This window comes from Ornithorhynchus anatinus, chromosome 10 (genome assembly GCF_004115215.2).
Source record: "Ornithorhynchus anatinus isolate Pmale09 chromosome 10, mOrnAna1.pri.v4, whole genome shotgun sequence".
Classification (NCBI taxonomy): Eukaryota; Metazoa; Chordata; class Mammalia; order Monotremata; family Ornithorhynchidae; genus Ornithorhynchus; species Ornithorhynchus anatinus.
This window is the reverse complement of record NC_041737.1, coordinates 6,897,719-6,923,100: the sequence shown is the minus strand read 5'-3', so window position 1 is coordinate 6,923,100 and position 25,382 is coordinate 6,897,719. Positions and strand designations below refer to the sequence as shown.

Genomic DNA, 25,382 nt, shown 5'->3' with positions numbered 1-25,382 from the left:
TGACCCCTAAGAACACTTTTAGGCCGTCAGCATCATAAAACATGAGACCTTCCAAATGTAGCATTGTTCAGAAGTGGCCAGTTGGGTTTCCTTGTACCCCGCTAGAGTTCTGGGTACCAAAGAGAGAGCACATGACCCTAGACCGGAGAGGACCAAGGGCTCCCCTCTGGCCCCGCTAACTGGTCACTGGTCTGAAATAACCCTGCCCTCGCTGACCCAAGAAGAGTCGCAACTACAGAACCTCAACCCTGAGTTTGCTGGGGAGTCTCTTGGCTTCCGTTGTCTCGTTTGCCATTGGCCGACTTTGTTTTGTACAATTATTTTCACCGGAAAATAGCACGTTATCTTGAACGTAGCGATGTTAGATTGTGAGCCTCCCGAGGGACGGGGACAATGTCTAATTCCCCACCTGTGTGTTGTCTCCCATTGCTCAATACAGTGCTCTGCACGGGATCGGCGCTTAATGAATGCTATCGCTACTGCCTGCGTTCAAGGGGACGCCACAGTTGTCTGCTGTGGTTGACTGAGCTGTCACTGGCTTGCCCCTGGAGAGGCTATAAGCTCATCCTCTAGACTGTAAGCTCGATGTGGGCAGGTAATGTGTCTGCTGTCTCTCCTAAGTGCTTAATAGAGTGCTCTTCCCTCAGTAAGTGCTCAAAAAATACGACTTAATGACTGCCTGACTATAAGTTCCTTGAAGACAGGGCTCGTGTCGACCGACTCGATTGGATTCTCCCAAGCGCTTAGTACAGTGCCCACCCCCCGACAGTAGATTGTGATCGATCAGTCAATGGCATTTATTGAGCGCTCACCGTGTGCAACGCACCGTACCGAGCGCGTGAGAATGCAATACGACGGAGTTGGTAGACCCACTCCCTGCCCACAAGGACTTCACAGAGTAGAGGGGGAGACAGGCATTGATAGAAAAGCGACTGACTGAAGTCATTCAGCAGAAAATACGACATTTCAACAGCTGTTTTTAAAAACGTTGAAGAATATAGTAGCTTTAATTGGCGGTTTAAGGAAGAAAGAATAAAAACCCGTTAAATGAGGTTTGATGGTTCTATCCAAGGAAACATAAGAGGAGTGGGAGGGAATCATCTCTAGCCGCACGCTGTTGCTCCTTTCCACCCCCTCCCCGGTCCCCACATTGAGAACGGGCTTTTGTAGGAAAGGACAATCCACCGATCAATGGTATTTTCAGAGCGCTGTACTAAGCACTTGGGAAAGTACAATACAACGGAGTTGCTAGGCACCTCCCCTGCCCACGGCGAGCTTACAGTCTAGCGGTAAGCTTGCAGTCGTGAGACAATGTACAGTGCCGCGAGGCTGGAAATTGGACACTACATCCTGACCCCTGGCGAGCCACTTCCGTTTGCCGGGCTTTGGTTTCACCACTTGCAAAAGGGGCAATGGCAAAAATTCCAGGCCACTCAGTAAGAACTTTTGCTTCGGAGGGTTGCCAAAACGTGCGCTTTATTCATTCATTCACTCAATCGTATTTATTGAGCGCTTCCTGTGTGCAGAGCACCGTACTAAGCGCTTGGAATGTACAATTCGGCAACAGATAGAGACAATTCCCTGCCCAACGACCGGCTCACAGTCTAAAAGGGAGGGGGAACAGGTCATGAGTTCCCATTCTGAAGATGAGGAAACCGAGGCCTGAAGAAGTTAAGTGACTTGTCCGAGGTCACACAGCAGACAAGGGGCGGAACCGGGATTGGAAGCTACGTCCTCTGATTCTCAGGCCCGGGCTCCTTCCGCTAGATCATGCTGCTTCCCTAGTCCGGCCCTGCACTCTGATGAGCGGCTTTGAGGGAAGAGGGTGAGCTGGAGATAAGGAAGCAGAAGGACCGTCGATCGGTTAATTCATCGAGTGCTTTCTGCGCACCCTGTTTTAACTGGGCCCCTGGGGAGAACACAACATAAGGAAGTGCATTCTCCAATGCCTTCTTTCCACTCTTCTCCTCCTCTCCATCTTCCTTATCCCTCTCTTGTTCCCTGATTTGGATTTTTTTTTTTTTTTTAGTGTATTTGTCTATTGTCTTTTATGTGGCCTTAGGGTTGTGTTTCATTGCTCCTAATAATAGAGAAACAGTATGGACTAGTGGAAAGAGCCCGGGCTTGGGAATCAGAGGACCTGGGTTCTAATCCCGGCTCCACCGCTTGTCTGCTGCGTGACCTGGGGCAAGCCACTTCACCTCTCCGTGTCTGTTTCCTCAACTGTAAAATGGGGATTCCATACCTGTTCCTCCTTCTATTTAATGGTGGTACTTGTTAAGCACTTACTGTGTGCAAAGCACTGTTCTAAGCCCTAGGGGGATACGAGGTGATCAGGTTGTCCCATGTGGGGCTCACAGGTTTAATCCCCATTTTCCAGATGAGGTAACTGAGGCACAGAGAAGTTAAGTGACTTGCCCAAAGTCACTGTGAGCCCCATATGGGACAGGGAGCATGTCCAACCTAATTAACTTGTATTACCACAGGGCTTCAAACAGTGCTTGACACATAGTAAACGCTTAACATATAACAATAATAATAAAATTGATAATGTTTACTGCCAGTTTCCTCCCCCCCTCCCCCATTTATTATTACTCCTAGACTGGGAAGCTCCCCAAGGGACAGGGACCATGTCTGATTCCCACTTGTACATTCTTTCCCAGGGCTTAGGACAGTGCTCTGCACACAGTAAGCGCTTAATAATTGCTATTATTACTACTACTTTTGCCGCCCCACACCCCCTTTTCTTTCCTTCATCTCCTCAATGCTTCAACGTCTCAGTGCTCCACGCTAAGTTTACCCCAAAGACTAAACAGTAACTTGACCGCGCCGGTGCCGGTCTCCTGGGCCTCCATTTTGTTTTGGGCATTAAACCCGGCACAAAATGGTTGTTCCGTTCGACGGAGAGAATTTTCGTTCATTCAACTTGAAAAATCTTTGCCCTTAAGCTCCTGCTCGCAAGAAACTCGGACCGGACCCAGCCACGGACCCATTTCCCGTCTACTGCAATATAAAGATCGCAAAATGGTGAGAGGGAGAAGAAAAAAAATGCTGTAAAAAGTGGGCAAATGAATGCCCGGGTAAAATACAGAACCCAAATTACCTACTCAGGACATTAACAACTAAAACACGGTAAATGCTAATGGGAAATGGAGAGCCGCAATTGTTAGGTTTGGTGGCATCTCAAAGTTGCCACGCTTTGAAACACTCTTTAAAAATCTGGGAAAATTTCAATCATGAAACCGCCCGTATCCTTGCTTCTTTCTGGAGGGACCGGATGTCGTTCGAGGCTCGCTCAAGAGCATCTGCGGAGTGTGATACACACTGGCAAGGCAGTCAATCCTCTGGGGCTGGGCAAGGAGGCCGGGTCAATCGATCAATGGTATTTACTGAGTGCTTACTTTGTGTGGAGCAATGTACTAAGCGTTCGGGAGAGTACAAGACAACAATAAACACATTCCTTGCCCACAGTGAGCTTACAGTCCAGAGGCGGGGACTGACTAATAGAAATAAATTACAGATACGTACATAAGTGCTGTGGGGCTGAGAGGGAGGACGAATAAAGGGAGCAGGTCAGAGTGATGCAGAAGGGAGTGGGAGAAGAGGAAAGGAGGACTTAGTCAGGGAAGGCCTCTTGGAGGAGATGGGCCTTCAATAAGGCTTTGAAGGGAGGGAGGGTAATTGTCTGTCGGATAATAATAATGTTGGTATCTGTTAAGTGTTTACTATGTGCAGAGCACTGTTCTAAGCGCCGGGGTAGACACAGGGTCATCAGGTTGTCCCACCTGAGCCTCACAGTTAATTCCCGTTTTCCAGATGAGGTAACTGAGGCACAGAGAAGTGGAGTGACTAGCCCACAGTCACCCAGCTGACAAGTGGCCGAGCCGGGATTCGAACCCATGACCCCTGACTCCCAAGCCCGGGCTCTTTCCACTGAGCCACGCTGGGATGTGAGGAGGGAGGGCGTTTCAGGCCAGAGGCAGGACGTGGGCGAGGGGTCAGCAGCAAGACAGAGGAGACCGAGGTACAATCGGAGGGTCGGCATTGGTGGAGCGGACTGTGCGGGCTGGGTGGTATTAGAAGAGTGTGAGGTAAGAGGGGGCAAGATGATAGGGAAGCTAGCATGAGTTCAAGGGCCATAAATGGCCGATGACCCGATTTTGCCACTGGGTGCCTTGACACAAAAACCCCTTCCCAGTACGGCTAAGGGTGAAACCATCACACACCACGAAACCCGAGCAAAGGGGAAGCATAGAGCGGGGCCTGCATCACTTCTCCAAACGGAAGCCCTGCCCCAGCCCTGCAGCTGACAGAAGTAATCTAGAAAAGAGGACGGTCCTAAGAGCATCTACCCCAGGGCTTAGTACGGTGCTCGGCACACGGTGCGTGCTTAAAACACTCCATATCATTATGAGTAGGAATATTAATAATAGTCATGGGGTAGTAAAGGTATTTTCCTCCTAGTCCGTTTCTCCCCCCTCCTTGAACATAATCCCACTGCCTTAACAACAGTCCTCTGTCTAGGAGCTATCACCACCCTATTTACAGCCGCCTGTGCGCTTACACAAAACGATATTAAAAAAATTATTGCTTTCTCCACCTCGAGCCAACTAGGTTTAATGAAAGTCACAACTGGCCTAAACCGACCGTTCCTATACTTACTGAGCACCCACTGAATAAATGAGGTATTTGTTTTTGTTTTGTTTTTTAAATGATAATAATGACGGCATTTGTTAAGCGCTTACTATGTGCCAAACACTGTTCTCAGCACTGGGGTAGATACAAGGTGATTAGATTGTCCCACGGTGGGGCTCCCGGTCTTAATCCCCATTTTGCAGATGAGGTGACTGAGGCACAGAGAAGTGAAGTGGCTTGCCCAAGATCACACAGCAGACAAGTGGCAGATCAGGGATTAGAACCCAGGTCTTTGCGAATCTCAACCCCGGGCTCTATCCACTAGACCATAAACACTTCGGGATTAGCGCCGGGCCGGATATCAAATCATCAGGTTGGACACGGTCCTGGTCCCACATGGGGATCCGGTCTAAACTCCGAATTACCCAGGAGAGCCGGGATTAGATCCCAGATACCCAGATCCCAGCTAGTCCCACGCTTTTTCCACTAAGCCTCATAAATCGAAAGATCCGCAGTATTTGTTTCTGTGAAAACCTCTCTCTATATAACAAAGGCTCCGGACTGAAGCTGGGAGGCTAAGGAGGGGCTAGCAAACAAAGGGAAAGGATTTTGCGGAAGGCAAAGTAGACGAAAATGACGACGACCCTGCCTCTTCAGGGACTGTCTCTATCTGTCACCGATCTGTCCATTCCAAGCGCTTAGTACAGTGCTCTGCACGTAGTAAGCGCTCAATAAATACTATTGAATGAATGAATGAAGCCAAAAAGGGGAATTGGGTCGGGGAGCGGGAAGAGAGGAAGAGCAAGTTCTCCAAAACACAAACACATGACAAGTCAGGGGTGTAATGTGGGGTCCTCGGGCATTTCCCTGGTCAGGGCAGAAAGTCAGTCAGTCCGTCAGTCAATCGTATTTATCGAGCGCTTACTGTGTGCAGAGCACTGTGTTAATTGTTTGGGACGGTACAGTACGATAATACAACAGACATATTCACTGACCACAGCGAGCTTAATATAGAGGGGGAGACGGACAATAATATAAATAAATAGATAACACATGTACATAAGTGTCCCGCAGCACTTTGTTTCATTCAATAAATACGACCGAATGAATGAAAGCGCTGTGGGGCCGGGAGGGGCGAATGAATAAAGGGAGCAAGTCAGGGTGACGCAGAAGGGAGTTGAAGAAAAGGAAAAGGGGGCCTAAGCCTTCAGGGAAGGCTTCTTAGAAGAGACGTGCCTTCAAAAAGGCTTTGAACTTCCTATTATTATCATTAATATACATTAATACATATGTATTATTAAAAATAATGTTAAGGGCTTACTATGTGTCAAGCACTGTACTGAGTGCTGGGGCAGACACAACTTAATCTGTGCAGTTTTGCTTACATGGGGCTCAGAGTCTAGAATAGAGGGAGAAACAGGAATTGAATCCCCACTTTCCTGATGGGGAAACTAAGGCCCAGAGAAGTGAAGTGACTTCCCCATGGTCACACAGCAAGCGCGTGGCCAAGGTGGAATTAAAACCAGGTCCTTAGGCCTCATTCATTCATTCAGTAGTATTTATTGAGCACTTACTATGTGCAGAGCACTGTACTAAGCGCTTGGAATGTACAATTCGGCAACAGATAGAGACAATCCCTGCCCAGTGACGGACTCCCAGCCCAAGTCCGGGCTCTCGATAATAATAATAACGATGGCATTTGTTAAGCACTTAGTAAGTGCCAAGCACTGTTCTGAGCACTAGTGTAAATACAAGGTAATCAGGTCGCCCCACGTGGGGCTCACAGTTTTAATCCCCAATTTACAAATGAGGTCACTGAGGCCCAGAGAAGTGAAGTGACTTGGCCAAAGTCACACAGCTGACAAGTGGCAGAGCTGGGATTAGAATGTTAAGCAGCGTGGCTCGGTGGAAAGAGCCCGGGCTTGGGAGTCAGGGGTCATGGGTTCGAATCCCTGCTCTGCCGCTTGTCAGCTGTGTGACTGTGGGCGAGTCACTTCACTTCTCTGGGCCTCAGTTACCTCATCTGTCAAATGGGGATTAACTGTGAGCCTCACGTGGGACGACCTGATGACCCTGTATCTACTCCAGCGCTTAGAACAGTGCTCTGCACATAGTAAGCGCTTAACAAATACCAACATTGTCTTAGAACCCAGGTCCTCTGACTCCCAAGCCCGGGCTCTTTCCACTAAGCCGGGGTCAGTCAGTCAGTCGCATCTGTTGAGTGTTTTACTGTGCGCAGAGCACTGTACTAAGCGCTCGGCAGATTAGGATCTAACAATGTAGCAGACACATTCCCTCTCCAAGACCAAAGCGGAGGCTGGAGGGAGTTCAGAGAGGGTCCAGGCTGCAGCAGGTCCCACTGTGGTCAGATCAGGTCGGGGAGGGGTGAGTTGAAAAGCAGTCCGCTGGCCCTAGGGAAAGCTTGGCCTCCCAGGACGTGGAGCGAACGGCTCGACGATCAAAGGACACAATGCCCGCTTTATGGACTTTGGCCGGAACGCATGCTCAGAGAGACTTTGCAGCTCAGTCTCTGAGCTCTGCCAGCCAAAATGCCCTGGCAAACTCACCGTAGCAATAAGAGGGGCGGTGACGGTCACCGATGCAGAAAGCACGGAGGCTCGCCTGACAAAATTCCCGGGGGACCCCCTCCGAGGGTTCCAAATGAACTTACGGAGCCCCTTTCTGCAAGAATTCTTTGGAGAACACCTGGTTCAGCTTAGAGTCCCTGGGAATAGAGAAGCAGTGTGGTCTAGTGGACAGGGCAGGGGCCTGCAAGTCAGAAGGACCTGGGTTCTAATTCCGGCTCCGCCGCTTGGCTGCCGTGTGACCTTGGGCAAGTCACTTCACTTCTCTGGACCTCAGTTACCTCGTCTGTAAAATGGGGATTAAGACTGTGAGCCCTATGTGGGACAAGGACTTCTCTGTGCCTCAGTTACCTCATCAGTAAAATGGGGATTACAACTGTGAGCCGTACGTGGGACGGGGATAATCCAATCCGATTACCTTGTATCTACCCCAGTGCTTAATACAGTGCCTGGCACAGAGTAAACGCTTAACGAGTGCCACAATTATTATCATTATTTTTACCGTCTTCCCCGGCCCGGATACCACCAACCGGAGCCCTCCCGGGCCGGCGGCTCGGGTCTGGGCAGAATCAAGAGAGCGAGGGGCTGGGCCGGCCTCGCCGTCTCAGGTTTCCCGCCGACCCGAGGCGTGTTCCGCGTCTGCATTGGAAACGAAGGGCCCTGGATGGGTGGATTCCCTTTGGGGTTGACCTCAGAACCCCAAAGCGCTTAGGCGCTTAAGAAACAAAACGTCCCCTGCTACTGAGACACGCTTAGGGCATCATTTTCAAAGGAACAGCGCACACGCACAATTACCAGTCCACCCTTTCGACTCGACAGCAGATCACATGGCTGGGAGGCCAATCCTCAGGCTTTTGATTAGGCCCCGATCCCAAGGGAAATACAATTTTCATCAGCCTCACGTTGTCGGGGGGAACCAAGGAGAAACCGGTTTTGCTCGATACCCGTCTCCACCACTACCGAAATTACTATCACTACTACCGCCACTTAACCCAATTACAGATGGATTCTCGCTTCTCCCCGCAGCGCTCGGTGATGACTTAGACCCTATTAGAAAGCCGATCCTGACCCCACTCGAAATAGACGCCCAAGCCAATGGAAACTGTGAAGCTTTAAATAACAACCGGGCTGATTTCTGTTAAGCTCCTGCCCGGCACAGCTTGCAACTCGGTTTTCAGAAGAAAAAGGGAGAAAATAGCCAACCCGGAGGTGTCAGAACTATCGCTTCCTTTTTTTAGATCAAACGCGGCATTTGCCTCGGAACAAAAACCACGTCCCTATCTTTGATTCTGCCTAGACGGACCCCAATTTCTCCAATGGGATGTAACTGCCTCTGCCTTCGATCAGTCAATCGATATTTACTGAGCTCTTTTTTTTAATGGTATTTGTTAAGCGCTTACCATGGGCCAGGCAAAGTGCTAAGTGCCGGGGTAGACAGAAGATAATTAGGTCGGACACAGTCCCTTTCCCATATGGGACTCACGGTCTTAATCCCCATTTTACGATGAGGTAACTGAGACACAGAGAGGTGACGGCGTGACTTGCCCAAGGTCACATGGCAGACAAGTGTTGGAGGTGGAATTAGAACTCGGATCCTCTGACTCCCAGGCCCGTGCTTTTTCCACTAGTCCGCACCGCTTACTGTGTGCACAGCAATGGAAGGAGCACTTGGGAAAGAACAATAGCACAGAGCCTTGATAGAATACCTGCTTACAAGGAATTTACGGTCTACGGGGGAGAGACACATTAAAATAGATAGGGAAATATTAGAGGATTACAATAATTTCACAAGTACGGTGGGGCTGGAGTATCAAAGTGCATGAAAGAGTGTGTCACCCACATCCCCGCCCCCAGATTCCCAACCCTTTTCGGCAGTTCACCCCAAATCCCTGATACTGTACGCTTATTATGCCCCCGTGGGACCCTAATTAGCGAAGGAACCCTCCCCCTCCCCCTGCCAATTCGGATTGGAATTCTTCCCAGGAATCGGACTGGACGCCCGCACATGGCTGGTATTTTTTGAGCGCTTACTATGTGCAGAGCACCGACCTAAGAGCTTAAAAACAGGGTTGGCAGACACAGTCCCCGCCCAGAAGGAGCTGACAGTCTAGTTGATATCTACACTGATATCAATTACGGATAGGGAGAGCAACAGAGTCTCAAGATACACTAAATCATCACGTTGACAAATCCAATATGGCAGGCAAGCACAGAAGTGAAAAATGAAGTGAGTTCTTTGGCCCTTGCTTTCCAATCAATGGCATTTACTGAGCGCTCACTGAGTGCGCAGCACTGTACTAAGCGCTTGGGAGAGAGATCAACACAACCGAGTTGGAAGATACAATCCCTTCCCACAAGGAGCTCACAATCTAGAGGGGGAGACAGATATTAATATAAACAAATTAAGGATAGGCATGGAAGTGCTGTGGGGGCTGAGGGTGAAGTGAAGATCAAGTGCCTAAAGAGAAAGGATAATTCTCCCTCAGAGCGGGGAGGAGGGGAGAGGAGGAAGGAGGGGCAGGTGCCTTTTCCCCATGTGATAGACGGGGAACTGGGAAGTGTTCACAGATTTACCCTGAATCACCCAGTGCGTCTGAGGAGAAAGGTAATATCCTCTCACACCCCTGAGCTGTGAGCTCTGGGACACCTGATTCTTTCCCTCCTTTCTGTTCTCCTCCCTCTACACTGTAAACTCCGTGTGGGCAGGGAATGAATCTGTTATCTTGTTTTGTTGTACTCTCCCAAGCGCTTAGTACAGTGCTCTGCACACAGTTAGTGCTCAATAAATACGACTGATTGACTGGCCTTGCTTCTGGGCCTCTCCCAGCACATCCTGGAAGACCCCTCCCCACCCCACATTCTTGGTTCTTAGAGGAGGGTGTCTGCGACTCCTTATGAGCTTACAAACCCAAAGTGAAGTCAACAGTTCCCCTCCTTCGCTTTATCCCAAAACAAATAACTTTTCCTATTGGATATAATTTAGGGCAAAAGGGGAATACCCACCTCCAACCACTGATCAGGTTAGTGATCATGAAATGAGAACTGAATGATTAGTAACAGACCTAATCCTTAGAGGATGAGCCGCCCAAAGACCACGTCTAATTTTCTCCCAGGGCTTAGTAAAGTGTTCTGCATACAGTAAGCGCTTAATAAATACTATTACTTGTTACTCAAACTACATCTTGGAGGTCCCAAACAAAAATTGGCCAATTCTGACACCCTGGGTAACCTCGGTTACTTTCCAACGTGGCTGAATTTTTCTCTTTTTGGCTGAATTTTTCTCTTTTCTTCAAACCCACTCGCCCCTTTTGGATAAAATCTTGAATGGGACTGCAGATGCTACCAATAAATCGAGGAATGTTGCCTATATTATAAAAACCTAGAGTGGGATGTCAATCCCCCTGACACGCTATCTGAAATGTTCAACGGTCCTAGGACTGTAGTTTTGGCTCTATGAACCATCTCAAATTTTTATTTCATAAAAAGCTTTTGTTTTACTATAAAAACTAAGGGTTCCGAATAGACGGCCACAAAAGACGGAGTTTAAGTCCTGTGAGGAGTGTGTCCCAGAGTCATTAAAAAAAAAACGCCCAAAAACCAAATTCCCTCTTACTAACCATAATACACAGCTACCCCGTGTATGCTCCCTGAGGGCAGGAATCTTATCTACTTACTCTACCGTACCCTCCCAAGGGGTAAGTACAGTGCTTTGGCACAGAGCAGATGCTTAAATTCCACGGATCAGTTCCACTGATCAATTCAATAAGTTTTTGGGAGGGTATGACAGGTATTGTTTTTCTCCTTTATAACTGTGAATCTCTTGTTGTTGTGGTTTGGGTGTCTGACATTAAATGTGTAGATACTATACATGTAAAATGTGTTAAAATGACCTGTTTATGTGAGGAAGGTCTCTGTCCTTAGAGAAGCTTTAGAAAAGATTACATCCCTCCCAACCCCCGAATAAATAGAACAAAACCAATACAATAGGAAGAGGGTCTTTTCCTACAACTTGGCACATTTACCAGAGGTTCCTCAGGCTGCAGAATAAATGAGCGCCTGAGTCAAGAAAACAGGCTTTAGGCACCCCCGGGTTTACCCTTAATTACAGTGCTGATCGTCTTCAACACTTTCAGAGTTTTGCATTTATCTTGACTCCATCTTCACTAGACTGGTTCTAGACCTAAAAATTGACTTTGACTACAAAAGAGAGGATGGGGCTACCTCACGATTGCAAGGAATCTGAGATGGAAGAATGAATCGACCTATGCAGATTCTACAGTAGAGGTCGGCGATCCTGGCAATGGTGATAGGGGTGACCCCTGACCGTTGACCAACCCCTCACCCATCACCCCCCCCAAATAAGGTTTCTCTCTTCAAGCTGGTCTGCTAGCAAAACTGGGTTTCACCCCTTGAACGCTGCCCTCTTTCCAAAACCTCTAGGCTTTCCAATAACCCGACGGGGAAGGGAGTTATCGATTCTGATCCGAAAATAGATGAAAGCTGAAGATGAGTTAGCTCCACAAACCGATAGGTTGGTCACCTCAGCTCTGTTCGGTCTCGAATCTCAAAGGTAGATTCCAAGGAGGCACCAGGACAGAGACAACACTCTACTCAGGAAAACAAAAAATGAGGAAGGAGGGGGAGAGCCCGGGGAGAGAGGAGAGGGTGGGAGACAGAAGAAAGAAAGAAACGGGAGGGATGAAAGGAATGGAGATTGGAAGGTTTTTTATGGAGACAAATACTTGGGAAGGTTCCTCTGCCTCTTCTCTCTCTTCTCCCCCGTCAGCCCGTGGTCCTACCCCCCCCCCCCCCCGCCCCACCCCGCCATCCAGCCTCTGGCCAATTCTTGTTCTAACAGTGGGGATGCGGGAGGACGCCCGGGGGCCTAGATGTGACCATACCTTCGTGGGTCGGTTCCGGGTCGGGTGTCAGGGAGATGTCGTCTAGCTCACGCAGGCAAAGCCACTCTCCGTCCATGGACACTCGGAACTTGCAAAGGTAGATGGTCTCCATGGCCGCCTGGGTGATTTTGTCTGTGGTGGGGGTTGGTGTATCGCTTGGAGGAGTCAGGGCAGACATGATGACTCAGCTGGGACCACAACACACCACACACACACACACACAAAAATAAATACCACACCAAAAAAGAAAAGCACCCCCGAGCTCCAGAAAGGCGATCTTTCAGATGAAAACCCAAATAAATAACTGAATTAAAAAAAATCAAAAATCCCTTGCTATTTAAGAACAGCTAGGCTCAAGACCCACAGCGCTACTCTATCTTCGCTCCTAAAATCATCTCACGAGCTCAGAGGATAAAGGATGCTTGTCTTCTCCCAGCTCCCTCTTCCTTTCTCTCCCCTCTCGCTGCCTCTTTTCTTCAGCGGAGCCAGAGGCAACGAATCTCAGCCGGCTGCCACCTAGGGCTTCAGAAATGTGGCCTCCGCATGAGTTAGAGAAAAAAAAGCCCCTTCCTTCGCCGGTGACCGAAACGCCCGAGAGGCAGCGGAACCGCACATCTATTTTCTCCCCGGAGCCGGGAGGGAGACTGCCGGGCCGTTGAGATGAGCCGCTGCCGTCGCCGCTCGGCTCAGCCTCTCTCCGGACCGCTAATGGGATCGCTTGTGCGCAGTAAGCAGGGTGTTGACCAAAATGGCTGACTAATGAACTGAACTGAAAATCCAGACTCATGTGACCAGCTGCTCCGAGCGGAGGGCAACCAATTCCCAGGATGCGATATTGATGCTGCTGATGCAGGGAGAGCAATTAGGCCCTGCTCTCGCTCTCTCTCTCTGTCTCTCTCCTCCTTCCACAGCCCACTACCAGGCAGGGTGGGTCAATCCAGGATGGGTTACACTGATAATAATAATGTTGGTATTAGTTAAGCGCTTACTATGTGCAGAGCACTGTTCTAAGCCCTGGGGTCGACACAGGGTCATCAGGTCGTCCCACGTGAGGCTCACAGTCTTCATCCCCATTTTGCAGATGAGGGAAGTGAGGCCCAAAGAAGTGAAGCCCAGAGAAGTGAAGTGACTTGCCCACAGTCGCACAGCTGACAGAGCTGGGAGTCGAACCCACGACCTCTGACTCCCAAGCCCGGGCTCTTTCCACCGAGCCACGCCGCTTCTCGCAGCGTGCAATGCTCAGAGCCCCCCGAGTGATGCCTGCCTTCTACATCTGGGGAGAAGGGATGGAGCTGAGGAAGGGGCTGTGGGCAGTGATTCTAGGGGAGGCCGACCCTCCCACCGGCCGTTCGCACGGCCCGCTCTCGCCCTCAGCCTGTGGGGGCACAGGAAAAAACGGCAGTGCTCTCTCTGAGGCCCGGGGGCTCTCATCAACGCCAAGCACACACTTCCTTCCCTTTGACAGCCTGTATTTTCATTCATTTGGAAATTCCTCCAACCTCCTCAGATGGCAGGCCGGGTCAGAAACGGAACCTTACACAACTAACGAGCACCTCCCGAATGTCTATTTTCTAAATGCTCCGATCCATGAGGACAGAGGAAGGAAAAAAAAAAAATCACAGGCCAACCTATCCCTGTGAGCTCTCCCTCTGAACTCGCTCAAGAGAAATTTTGCTTAGAAAATTAAACGAAACACAAAAAAATTTAATAGGAGCTCCGGGACTGAACGTGATAAAATCAGCCACACACACACACACACACACACACAAAACCTGCATTCATATGAATACGGTATGTTTGCTCAGATATCAATGCAGAAGCAGCGTGGACTAGTGGCAAGACTATCAGCCTGGGAGTCCGAGGATCTGGGTTCTAATCCCGGCTCCTCCACTTGCCTGCTGTGTGACCTTGGACGAGCCGCTTAACCTCTCAGGGCCTCAGTTTCCTCATCTGCAAAATGGGGATTCAACACCCACTCTCCCGCCTTGACTGTGAGCCCCATGTGTGGCCTGATGATCTTGCATCTACCCCAGCGCTAAGTACAGTGCTTAGCCCATAGGAAATGCTTAATGGAACTACCAAAATTATGTACTGCTCCTCACCTCCCGGCCCCAGACCTTGGTGGGGGAGAAAAGATGGGCTCTTCCTGCCTTCTAAGCCTACAGTTTCTAGATTCTCTAGGCCCGAGGCCTCCACAACTCTGGTCATAAGGATCAACTGCGGTACTCATTAAGCTCTTACTGTGTCCCAAGGCGCTGGGGTAGATACAAGTAAATTGGGTAGGACACGGTCCCCGTCCTACATCAGGCTCCCAGCTTTAATCCGCATTTTACAGATGAGGTAACTGTAAAGGCACAGAAAGTGAAATGACTCGCCCAAGGTCACACAGCAGACAAGCGGAGGAGCCGGGATCAGAAGCCACGACCTTCTGATTCCCAGGCCCGGGCTGCTTCGCACGAGCAATGGAGCGAAGCCCCCGTGCCGGCCTCTGGAATAAAGGCCTTTTTGCTCCTCTCATCAGCGCATCTTGCCCCAGACTGATGAATTACAGACAACGAGGGAGAAAAACGCCACAAGGATCTGGGCCGATTCGCTGAAGCAGCACCAACATCTGACAAGCTGATCATCCTGGGAGATTTCAACACACGGGTAGCGAGGCCGAACTCTGGGAAAAGCCCATCGGACCACCGGGGACGGGCAGGCTGGCCAGAGACGGTCTGGGCCGGCTCAGGCAGCGTGCTAGCCGTCAATTCGGAGTCGCCAAACCTCCCTCCTCACACAGAGAGACAGTCGTCGTAGACTGGAAGCTCGCTGCGGGCAGGGAACGGGTCCGCCAACGCTGTTACATCGCACTCTCCCACGTGCTTATCACAGTGCTCGGCACAGTGGAAGCGCTCCATAAATACCACTGGTTTACTGACCGAACACACCCACGGGCTGACAGTGGCCATCGATGCCTGTCTACTTGTTTTGTTCTGTCGTCTGTCTCCCCCTTCTAGACCGTGAGCCCGTTGTTGGGTAGGGATTGTCTCTATCTGTTGCCCCATTGTGCTTTCCAAGCGCTCAGTACAGTGCTCTGCACACAGTAAGCGCTCAATAAATACGATTGAATGAATGAATGAAAGCCCAACCTGCCGGCAGAATGCCATCTCACATATGTTCTCGGTAAAAGGAAGCAGTGTGGCTTAGAGAAGAGAGCACAGGCCCGGGAGTCAAAAGCTCTGGGTTCTAATCCCGGCTCTGCCACTCGTCTGCCGTGTGACCTCGGACGGGTCACTTCACTTCTTGGGCCTCAGTTTCCCCAGCTGTAAAATGGACATTCGATACCTGTTCTCCCTCCTCCTTAGACTCTGAGCCTCATGTGGGACCTGATGATCTTCTATCTACCCCCGCGCTTAGTATGGGGCTTGGCACGTACAAAATGTTTAAAAAATGCCACAGTTATTATTCGCCTACTGAGGTGTTTTTGAACGAGGTAATGAAATTTGGATAGACTAGACTGTAAACTCCTTGCGGACAGAGAACGCGTCTACCAGCTCACTCTACTGCACTGTACTCTCCCAAGCGCTTAGTACTGGGGAAGCAGCGTAGTTCAGTGGAAAGAACCTGGGCTTCAGAGTCAGGGGTCATGGGTTCGACTCCCGGCTCTGCCACTTGTCAGCCGTGTGACTGTGGGCGAGTCGCTTCACTTCTCTGTGCCTCAGTCACCTCATCTGTAAAATGGGGATTAACTGTGAGCCTCACGTGGGACGACCTGATTACCCTGTATCTACCCCAGTGCTTAGAACAGTGCTCTGCACATACTAAGCGCTTAACAAATACCAACATTATTATTATTATTATTACTGTGCTCTGTACGTGATAAGTGCTCAATAAAGACCATCGCTTGATGGACTGATAGAGAACCTAATGGAAAGATCACAGGACTGGGAGTCAGGAGATGTGGGTTCCAATCCCGGATCTGCTACATGCCTGCTGTGTGACCTTGGGCAAGTTAGTTCACTTCTCTGTGCCTCAGTTTCCTCATCTATAAAATGGGGATTCCAGACTTGTTCTCCCTCTCCATTAGATGGGGAGTCCCACCTCAGCTCTGTTACACCGTTATACTGTACTCTCCCAAGCGCTTAGTGCAGTGTTGTGCCCACAGTAAACTCAATATGGCTGATGGCTATTCACGTTGATTAAAGGCTATTTTTAAAACGTTTTTTGTTAAATGCTTACCGGGCGTCAAGCACTGCTCTAAGCACTGGGGTAGATCCAAGCCAATCAGGTTGGACAGAGTCCCCGTCCCACACGGGGCTCACGGTCTCGACCCCCATTTTCCAGATGAGGGAACTGAGGCCCAAAGAAGTGAAGCGACTTGCCTCAGGTCACGCAGCCGGCAAGTGGAGGAGCCGGGATTAGAACCCAGGTCCTTCTGACTCCCAAGGCCCTGCTCCATCCACTACATCACGCTGCTTCGCAACATCTAGACACAAGGGCTCGACACAAAATCGCCAAATCAGATCCAGTGTCTGACCCACATGGGGCTCACAATCTATGACGGGAACACCCGCGTGCTCGTCTCCATTTTGCAAGTGATGGAGCTGAGGTCCAGAGAGTTGAAGTGAATTACCCGAGGTGTGTGTCTCTGTGTCTCTGTCTCTCTCTCTCTCTCCCACCCACCCCAGGTCGGTGGCAGAACTGGGACTCGAACGATTGGTCTCCTGAGTCCCGGGCGCTTTCCGCTAAGCCACACCGCCTTGGGAGGGAGCCAAGAACTCCAGTCGCCCCACATAGCCTCTATGAGCCATCGCATCTGCTGAAAACCATCCGGTGATTTTGTTTTTGTTGTTTTTTTTTTTTTAAAAGGGATGATACGCTGGGGCCACCGGTTAGTCGGTCGTACTTATTGAGCGCTTACTACGTGCCGAGCGCTGTACTATGAGCTCGGCACAGTACGGTGGAACAATATAAGAGACATATTCCCTGCCCACAAGGAGCCACACCGAGGACTCTTCTTGGTCGCCGCTTCCGACGGGCCGGCGGGTCTGCTCTGGGCCCGGGGAGGCCGCAGAAGCTGGGCACGGGCTCTCCCTGGGGCCGGGGAGGGAGGGGACACCTCCCTCCGGGAACCCCATTTAGCCCCTTTGTTTTATACAGGAAGGTTGGACGGCTGGGGCTTTGCCGGGCGCTGTTACAGCCCTCCGGGAACGGTTTACCTAGTTTGGATTGGGAGTCCCTTATGGGGCAGGGATCTGTTTACCTTGTCACTTCCCCAGCTGCTTCCCACAGAGCGAGAGCCCTTAATAAACGCCATAACTACCAGCGTCTCCTTAATAAACACCATATAACTATTAATAAACGCTATTATAACTACCAGTGAGTCCAGACTAAGCTCCCCATTCTCCTCAGCTCCCTCCCCGTCGCCCTGACTCCCGGCCCCACGGCGCTGGTGCGTATATATGCGTACCTATAATTCTATTTATTTACATTAATGCCCGTTTACTTGTTTTGATGTGTATAGATCTATACTCGTATTTATTTCTATTGATGCTATCGATGCCTGTTTACTTGTCGTGATGTCTGTCTTCCCCCTTTTAGATTCTAAGCCTGTTGTGGGCAGGGATTGCCTCCCTTTATTGCTGAACTGTGCTTTCCGAGGGCTTAGTACGGCGCTCTGCACATAGTAAGCGCTCAATAAATACGATTGAATGAACACCCTTAAAACTACCACTACCCCGGAACTAATAATAATAATAATGGTGGCATTTGTTCATTGCTTATTATGTGCAGAGCACCGTTCTAAGCGCTGGGGGATACAAGGTGATCAGGTTGTCCCACGTGGGGCTCACAGTTTTCATCCCCATTTTACAGATGAGGTCACTGAGGCTCAGAGAAGCGAAGTGACTTGCCCGAAGTCACCCAGCTGGCAAGCGGCGGAGCCGGCATTAGAACCCACGACCTCTGACTCCCAAGCCCGGGCTCTTTCCACTGAGCCACACTGCTTCTCTAGCAGTGAGTCTTTCATAAACAACTCTAGCACACTATCGGTGAGTCCCTAATAAACCCCATTATAACGACCGGTGAGTCCTTAATAAAGACCATTAACAACCACCACTACCAGGCACTTCCAGCGTGGCTCAGTGGAATCGGCCCGGGCTTGGGAGTCAGAGGTCGTGGATTCCAATCGCGGCTCCGCCACTTATCTGCTTTGTGACCTTGGGCAAGTCACTTCACTTCCCGAGGCCTCAGTGACCTCATCTGGAAAATGGGGATGAAGACTGTGAGCCCCACGTGGGACAACCTGCTTATCTTGTATCTTCCCCAGCGCTTAAAACAGTGCTTGGCACACAGTAAGTGCTTAACCAATACCATTATTATTACTACCAGTGAGACCTTAATAAACATCATGACCCCTACCATTACCTCAGCACTAATAATAATAATGATGATGATGATGGTATTTGTTAAGCTCTTACTATGTGCCAAGACCAGTGAGTCCTTAATAAAGACCATTAACACCTACCACTTCGCCGGCACTACCAGGGAGCCCTTAAGAATAATAATAATAATAATGGCAATTGTTAAGCGCTTACTATGTGCAGAGCACTGAACTGATTATGGAGCAACTGTCGGGTGCCACGGGCTTTTCTAAGCACGCAGGAAATACAAAACAACGTCAGGATCCCCATTCTCTGGGAGCAGCGTGGCTCAGCGGAAAGAGCCTGGGCTTGGGAGTCAGAGGTCATGGGTTCGACTCCCAGCTCCGCCACTTGGCAGCGGGGTGACTGTGGGCGAGTCACTTCACTTCTCTGGGCCTCAGTTACCTCATCTGTAAAATGGGGATTAACCGTGAGCCTCACGAGGGACAAGCTGATGACCCTGTATCTCCCCCAGCGCTTAGAGCAGTGCTCTGCACCTAGTAAGCGCTTAACAAATGCCAACATTATTATCATTATTCTCTGCTCATGAGGACACTCTAAAGGGGGAAAATTCCTGCGGTGAAAACTGAAGAGACGCTAAACCACCCAGGCCCGAAGGCATTCCTGAAGATGACTCACAGATCTTTAGAGGCGGGCAGAGACTTCTCTTTGACATGTGGACTTCAAAGAATGACTTCTTTGAATAATGGCCACCAAAATGACCACCTTCAGTGGACCCAAGGGCAAGACCCAGCCAGAGTCTGGCGGAGGACAACACCTCAAACCTCATAATAATAATAATGTTGGTATTTGTTAAGCGCTTACTATGTGCAGAGCACTGTTCTAAGCGCTGGGGTAGGTACAGAGAAGCAGCCTGGCTCAGTGGAAAGAGCACGGGCTTGGGAGTCGGAGGTCATGAGTTCGAATCCCAGCTCTGCCACTTGTCTGCTGTGTGACCTTGGGCGAGTCACTTCACTTCTCTGTGCCTCAGTTATCTCATCTGTAAAATGGGGATGAAGACTGTGAGCCCTACGTGGGACGACCTGATTCCCCCGTGTCTACCCCAGCGCTTAGAACAGTGCTCTGCACATAGTAAGCGCTTAACAAATACCAACGTTATTATTATTATTATTACAGGGTAATCAGGTTGTCCTCCGTGAGGCTCACAGAATTAATCCCCATTTTACAGATGAGGTCACTGAGGCCCAGAGAAGTGAAGTGACTCGCCCACAGTCACCGATTCGAACCCGTGACCTCTGACTCCCAAGCCCGGGCTCTTTCCCCTGAGCCACGCTGTCATGAAAAGCACCAGAAGTTGGGGCCAATTGGCAGACATGAAGTCCAGCGCCCAAGAGAGCACGGAGTTCTCCACCCCTGCCCGTCACCTCTCTTTAAACTTTCCACTCCTTTTCCTCCACCGCCTCTTTCAAAATTAGCTCTCCATTTCTGCGCTGCTCCGGTGGCCCTTGCCCCCTACCTGTGCCCCTCCAATTTAGTGCCACGAAGGAGGGCCTGACCGTGTGGCATTTGAGGCCCCCGGGGCAGCTCCGGCCTCTGGCGACTCCGGAACACATTTGGTTGCCTGGAAAAGTTCACCGGCTTTTTCATCCACTTTGGGCTCGAAGACTGAACCCCGGTGGAGACAAGAGACCTGGGTTCTAATCCCGGCTCTGCCATCTGCCTGTTGTGTCGGGCGAGTCACTTCACTTCCTCGGGCTTCGGTTTCTTCACCCGTAAAATGGGGAGGCAAGGCCCGTTCTCCCTCCGGCTCAAGACTGCGAGCTCGATGGGGGACAAGGCGGAGTGGCTAGAGCCCGGGCCTGGGCGCCTGAAGGTCGTGGGTTCTAATCCCGGCTCCGCCGCCTGTCTGCTGTGTGACCCGGGGCAAGTCTCTTCACTTCTCCGGGGCCTCAGTCGCCTCATCTGGAAAACGGGGGTCCCCTGTGGTCCAGGGACTGTGTCCAACCCGATCTGCTTGCATCCACTCCAGAGCTTAGCAGAGGAGTGACTGGCATATAAGTAAACACTTGCTTAACAAATACCTTGATTACTATGACGTCTGACCTGATTTTCTTGTACCTACCCCAGAGCTTGGCACAAAGTAAGCACTTAATAAACACCATCATGAAAGTTACTATTATTAATCGACTGCCTACTCTGTGTTAAGGACTGGACGGTCGAATCAGACGCAGTCTCCCTCGTGGGGCTCACAACCTCGGAGCGAGAGGGAACTGAAGCACTGGCCAGAAGAGCAGGTCTCTGTGAGCACCAGGTCAGACACCTACCACGATTCTCCTATCGACCCCAGGCTCGGCGCAGCGCTTCGCACAGAGTAAACGCTCAGTAGAGACTTAATCATTTATTATTTTACGACGGGCAGCAGCAGCAGCAAAGGGTGACGTGTGGAATCGGGAGTGTTTCCACTTGGTGTACAGAGTTTTGTTACCGGTGGGAGAAAAGAAAAAAAAGAGTGGACATTTTAAGAACCGGAGGACTCCTCCGGGCCCTCTCCCCCGGACCCCAGATGAGTAACTAAACAACGGCTTCGCTTCCCTCAGCACTTCAAGTTTCAAAGTGAGGGACAAACTGCTCGTTGGACTTAGAACAGAGGGCAGACCGATACGAACGAGGAGAGAAAGCAGAGTCATTACGTTTGCGGGAAAACTGCAAGCTCTTAGAGCTTAGAACAGTGCTTTGCCCACCGTAAGCGCTTAACAAATGCCATTATTACTATTTGGTCGGATGTCCCCTCCATTTCTGAATCCCGAACTTCGGTTGCCAGCACTTGGCTACCCTGGGAATGGCTCCGAGGAAAATAACTTTCATTCACTCCGTTCGATCGTGTTGACTGAGCGCTTTCTGTGCGCAGAGCACTGTACTAAGCGGTTGGGAGAGTACGACAGAACCATAAAGAGACACATTCGGCGCCCGCCACGAGCTTGCAGGCTAGAGGAGGGATGAGTAAATGAATAAATAAAGCCAGGCTGATCCCAAAGGAGGCTGCTTCTGTCTGCCTCAGGTTTTAGCAAGAAGCTGGGGGAGATTTTCGGATGTGTCATTATTTTGGAGAGCGTGCGGGCGCTCACACAGACACCCCCGCCCCCCGTATCCCCACACCTGCACATAGCTGCCTGTTTCCCTTCACGGGACACTGGCGTAAACGGGCAAACTTTTCCTTCCCCCATCCCCGTAACTGCTTCTCAGTGTGGCCCGGGAGCGGCCTGGCCCAGGGAAGACAGTTTGGAACTGGGAGTGGGAGGAGTGGGAGTGGGAACTGGGAGTGGGAGGATCAGCGTGAAGCAGCGTGGCTCAGTGGAAAGAGCATGGGCTTTGGAGTCAGGGCTCATGAGTTCGAATCCCAGCTCTGCCACTTGTCGGCTGTGTGACTGTGGGCAAGTCACTTCACTTCTCTGTGCCTCAGTTCCCTCATCTGTAAAATGGGGATGAAGACTGTGAGCCCCACGTGGGACAACCTGATTCCCCTATGTCTACCCCAGCGCTTAGAACAGTGCTCGGCACATAGTAAGTGCTTAACAAATACCAACATTATTATTATTATTATTATTAGGATCCGGCTTCTTCTCCCGGCTCTCCCACTTGCCTGCTCTGTGATCTCTGCCACTTGTCAGCTGTGTGGCTTTGGGCAAGTCACTTCACTTCTCTGGGCCTCAGTTACCTCATCTGTAAAATGGGGATTAAAACTGTGAGCCCCACGTGGGACTACCTGATCACCCCATATCTCCCCCAGCGCTTAGAACAGTGCTCGGCACATAGTAAGCGCTTAACAAATACCGACATTATTATTATTATTATCTTGGGCAAGCCACTTCACTTTCCTGGGCCTCAGTTTCCCTGGCTGCAAAATGGGGACTCAATGCCTGTTCTCCCTTACCTGCGAGTCTCGCCTGTGCCTGTTAGAGTGCACCGTCCCGAGCGCTTAGGAGTTCTGCACGGAGTAAGCGCTCAACAAATACGACCGACTGACTCACAGAGACAGACCGTGTCTGATCTGATCATCCTGTACCTTCCTCGGTGCTCAGTATGTAATAATAATAATAATGTTGGTATTTGTTAAGCGCTTACTATGTGCCGAGCACTGTTCTAAGCGCTGGGGTAGACATAGGGGAATCAGGTTGTCCCACGTGGGGCTCACAGTCAGAGAAACAGCGTGGCTCAGTGGAAAGAGCCCGGGCTTGGGAGTCAGAGGTCATGGGTTCTAATCTCGGCTCCGCCGCTTGTCAGCTGTTTCACCTTGGGCAAGTCACTTCACTTTTCTGGGCCTCAGTTCCCTCATCCATAAAATGGGGATTAAGACTGGGAGCTCCACATGGGAGTACGTGATTACCTTGTAATAATGTTGGTATTTGTTCAGCGCTTACTCTGTGCAGAGCACTGTTCTAAGCGCTGATTTAGATACAGGGTAATCAGGTTGTCCCACGTGAGGCTCGCAGTTAATCCCCATTTGACAGATGAGGTAACCGAGGCACAGAGAAGTGAAGTGACTCGCCCACAGTCACACAGCTGACAAGTGGCGGAGCCGGGAGTCGAACCCATGACCTCTGACTCCGAAGCCCAGGCTCTTTCCACTGAGCCACGCCGCTTCCCCCCTAGCGCTTAGAACAGTGCTTGGCACATAGTAAACGCTTAACAAATACCACCGCCATTATTATCATTCGCTGTACCTCAGTTCCCTCCTCTGTAAAATGGGGATGAAGACTGTGAGCCCCACATGGGACGACCTGATTACCTTGTATCTCCCCCAGCGATTAGAACAGTGCTTGGCACATAGCAAGCGCTTAACAAATACCAACATTATTATTATTCTTTATAGGCACGACACCACCCACCCTTATTTCTATGATTTACCGTCACCAGTGCAAGTAGCTAATCTTTCCCGGTAAATAAGAGTTTAGATGGACAGGGCAGAATGAAAATGGATCCGCTTCACCAACGGGACTCCATCCACGGTGAGAGCGGGCTAGGAGTCTGGATTTTAATTCCGAAGACACCCTTAGGTTCGATCTTGCACAATTCCCGACCCGAACCCAGGAAGGGACGGAGTGCTCGACGGCCCCTCCCAGCCGGGAGCCCCTCCCCGATGGTGGCAACTAAAGGAAATGAGGGGGAGACTTTTTTCCTACCCTGGAGTTTCAAAACTCTTCCCAGAGACTCGGGACGGGGAGGGTTCGGTGACCTCAAAACCGGCTTCCGCTACAAAAGTAGGGCGGCTCTGGGAGAAGATCAAAATGCAGCCGGTGGTTGCGGACTGGCGGGTTAGGCCCATCCCTGGGGAAAGTAGGGCATCCGCTTACCCTGGGGCAGCGGGCCCCGAATCGGGTCCCGGCGGGCGGATTCACCGAGAAGCGACGTGGCCCGGTGGGTAGAGCGCGGGCGCCGGGAGTCGGAAGGACCTGGGTTCTAATCCCAGTTCCGCCACTTGTCGGCTGGGTGACCCTGGGCGAGGCACTTCTCTGGGCCTCAGTTCCCTCATCTGCAAAACGGGGGTGAAGGCCGCGAGCCCCACGTGAGACAGGGGCTGTGTCCGACCTGATGGTCTTGCGTCTACTCCGGGGCTCAGTACGGCGCCTGGCGCAGACTAAGCGCTTAGCAAATACCATTTAAAAAAAAAAACCAAAACCTGTCCCTAGCAGCTCTTCCCTCGGGACCCGGTGGGCTCAGACGGCCACCGTCGGTGTTGCACTTGGGTAATAATGTTAATAATGTTGGTAATTGTTAAGCGCTTACTATGTGCCGAGCACTGTTCCAAGCGCCGGGGTAGACGCGGGGGAATCGGGTTGTCCCACGTGGGGCTCACGGTCTTCATCCCCATTTTACAGATGAGGTCACTGAGGCACCGAGAAGTGAAGTGACTCGCCCACAGTCACCCAGCCGACGAGTGGCCGAGCCGGCATTCGAACCCATGACCTCTGACTCCAAAGCCCGGGCTCTTTCCACCGAGCCACGCTGCTTCTCAATTTGTCTCTACTCTTGTAAGCCTCCAGGCGCTCAATACAGCGATCTGCACAGAGGAAGCGCTCAATAAATACCACGGACTGGTATTTCAACACTAGATATTCACCCCACCCTCAGCCCCACAGCACTTTTGTCCCATTTCTGTCATGGATGTTGGTATGTCCGTCCCCCCGTCGGGGCCGTGAGCTCCATGGGGGCAGGGACACTGTCTACCAACTCTGTTGTGCTGTTACTCTTCTAAGCATTTGGTACAGTGCTCCGCACACAGTAAGCGCTCAATAAATACCACCAGTTGATTGACGCTAAACAGAAAACTCGCAGGCGCCTTCTTAAGCCACGGAGTCACCGAGCAAACCCGAACCCGTATTGCGAGTTTTACGAGGAACCAAAGTCTTTCCACAGAGGCTGAGTGCTGCGGCAATAGTAATAATAATAATGATAGTTATTATGGTATTCGGTAAGCGCTTAACTATGCGGCGGGCATTGTACTAAGACCTGGGGTGGATACCGGCAGATCGGGTTGGACACGGTCCCCGTCCCACATGGGGCTCACCGTCTCAATCCCCATTTTACAGATGAGGTAACTGAGGCCCAGAGAAGTGAAGCGACTTGCCCGAGGTCATATTTTTGAGGGGTTTTTTTTATGGTATTTCTTAAGCCCCGTCCTAAGCACCGGGGCAGATACAAGCTAATCGAGTCCCCGGTCCCACATGGGTCTCACAGTCTTAATCCCCATGTTACTGATGAGGTAACTGAGGCCCAGAGAAGCGAAGTGACTTGCCCAAGGTCACAGAACAGACAAGTGGGGGAGCCCGGATTAGAACCCAGGTCCTTCGGACTCCCAGGCCCCGGGCCCTATCCACTAGGCCACGCTGCTTCCATCC

At 50.8% G+C, this 25,382-nt stretch overlaps 1 protein-coding gene across 7 annotated transcripts in view; it reads right to left on the bottom strand.

Moving 5' to 3' along the window:
* RUFY3 (RUN and FYVE domain containing 3) overlaps positions 1-12,893 on the bottom strand; it is a 49,984-nt gene extending 37,091 nt beyond the window's left edge. For 2 of the 7 annotated variants that reach the window (XM_029073012.2, XM_029073015.2), the window contains exon 1: positions 12,122-12,890. In XM_029073012.2, coding sequence (XP_028928845.1) covers positions 12,122-12,299 — 178 coding nt within the window. In that variant the 5' untranslated portion in view covers positions 12,300-12,890. Of the gene's footprint in view, positions 1-12,121 lie in introns of all 7 variants that reach the window. The other 5 variants (XM_029073010.2, XM_029073011.2, XM_029073013.2 and 2 more) reach the window with 5 other exon arrangements.
* Positions 12,894-25,382: the final 12,489 nt, after the last annotated feature.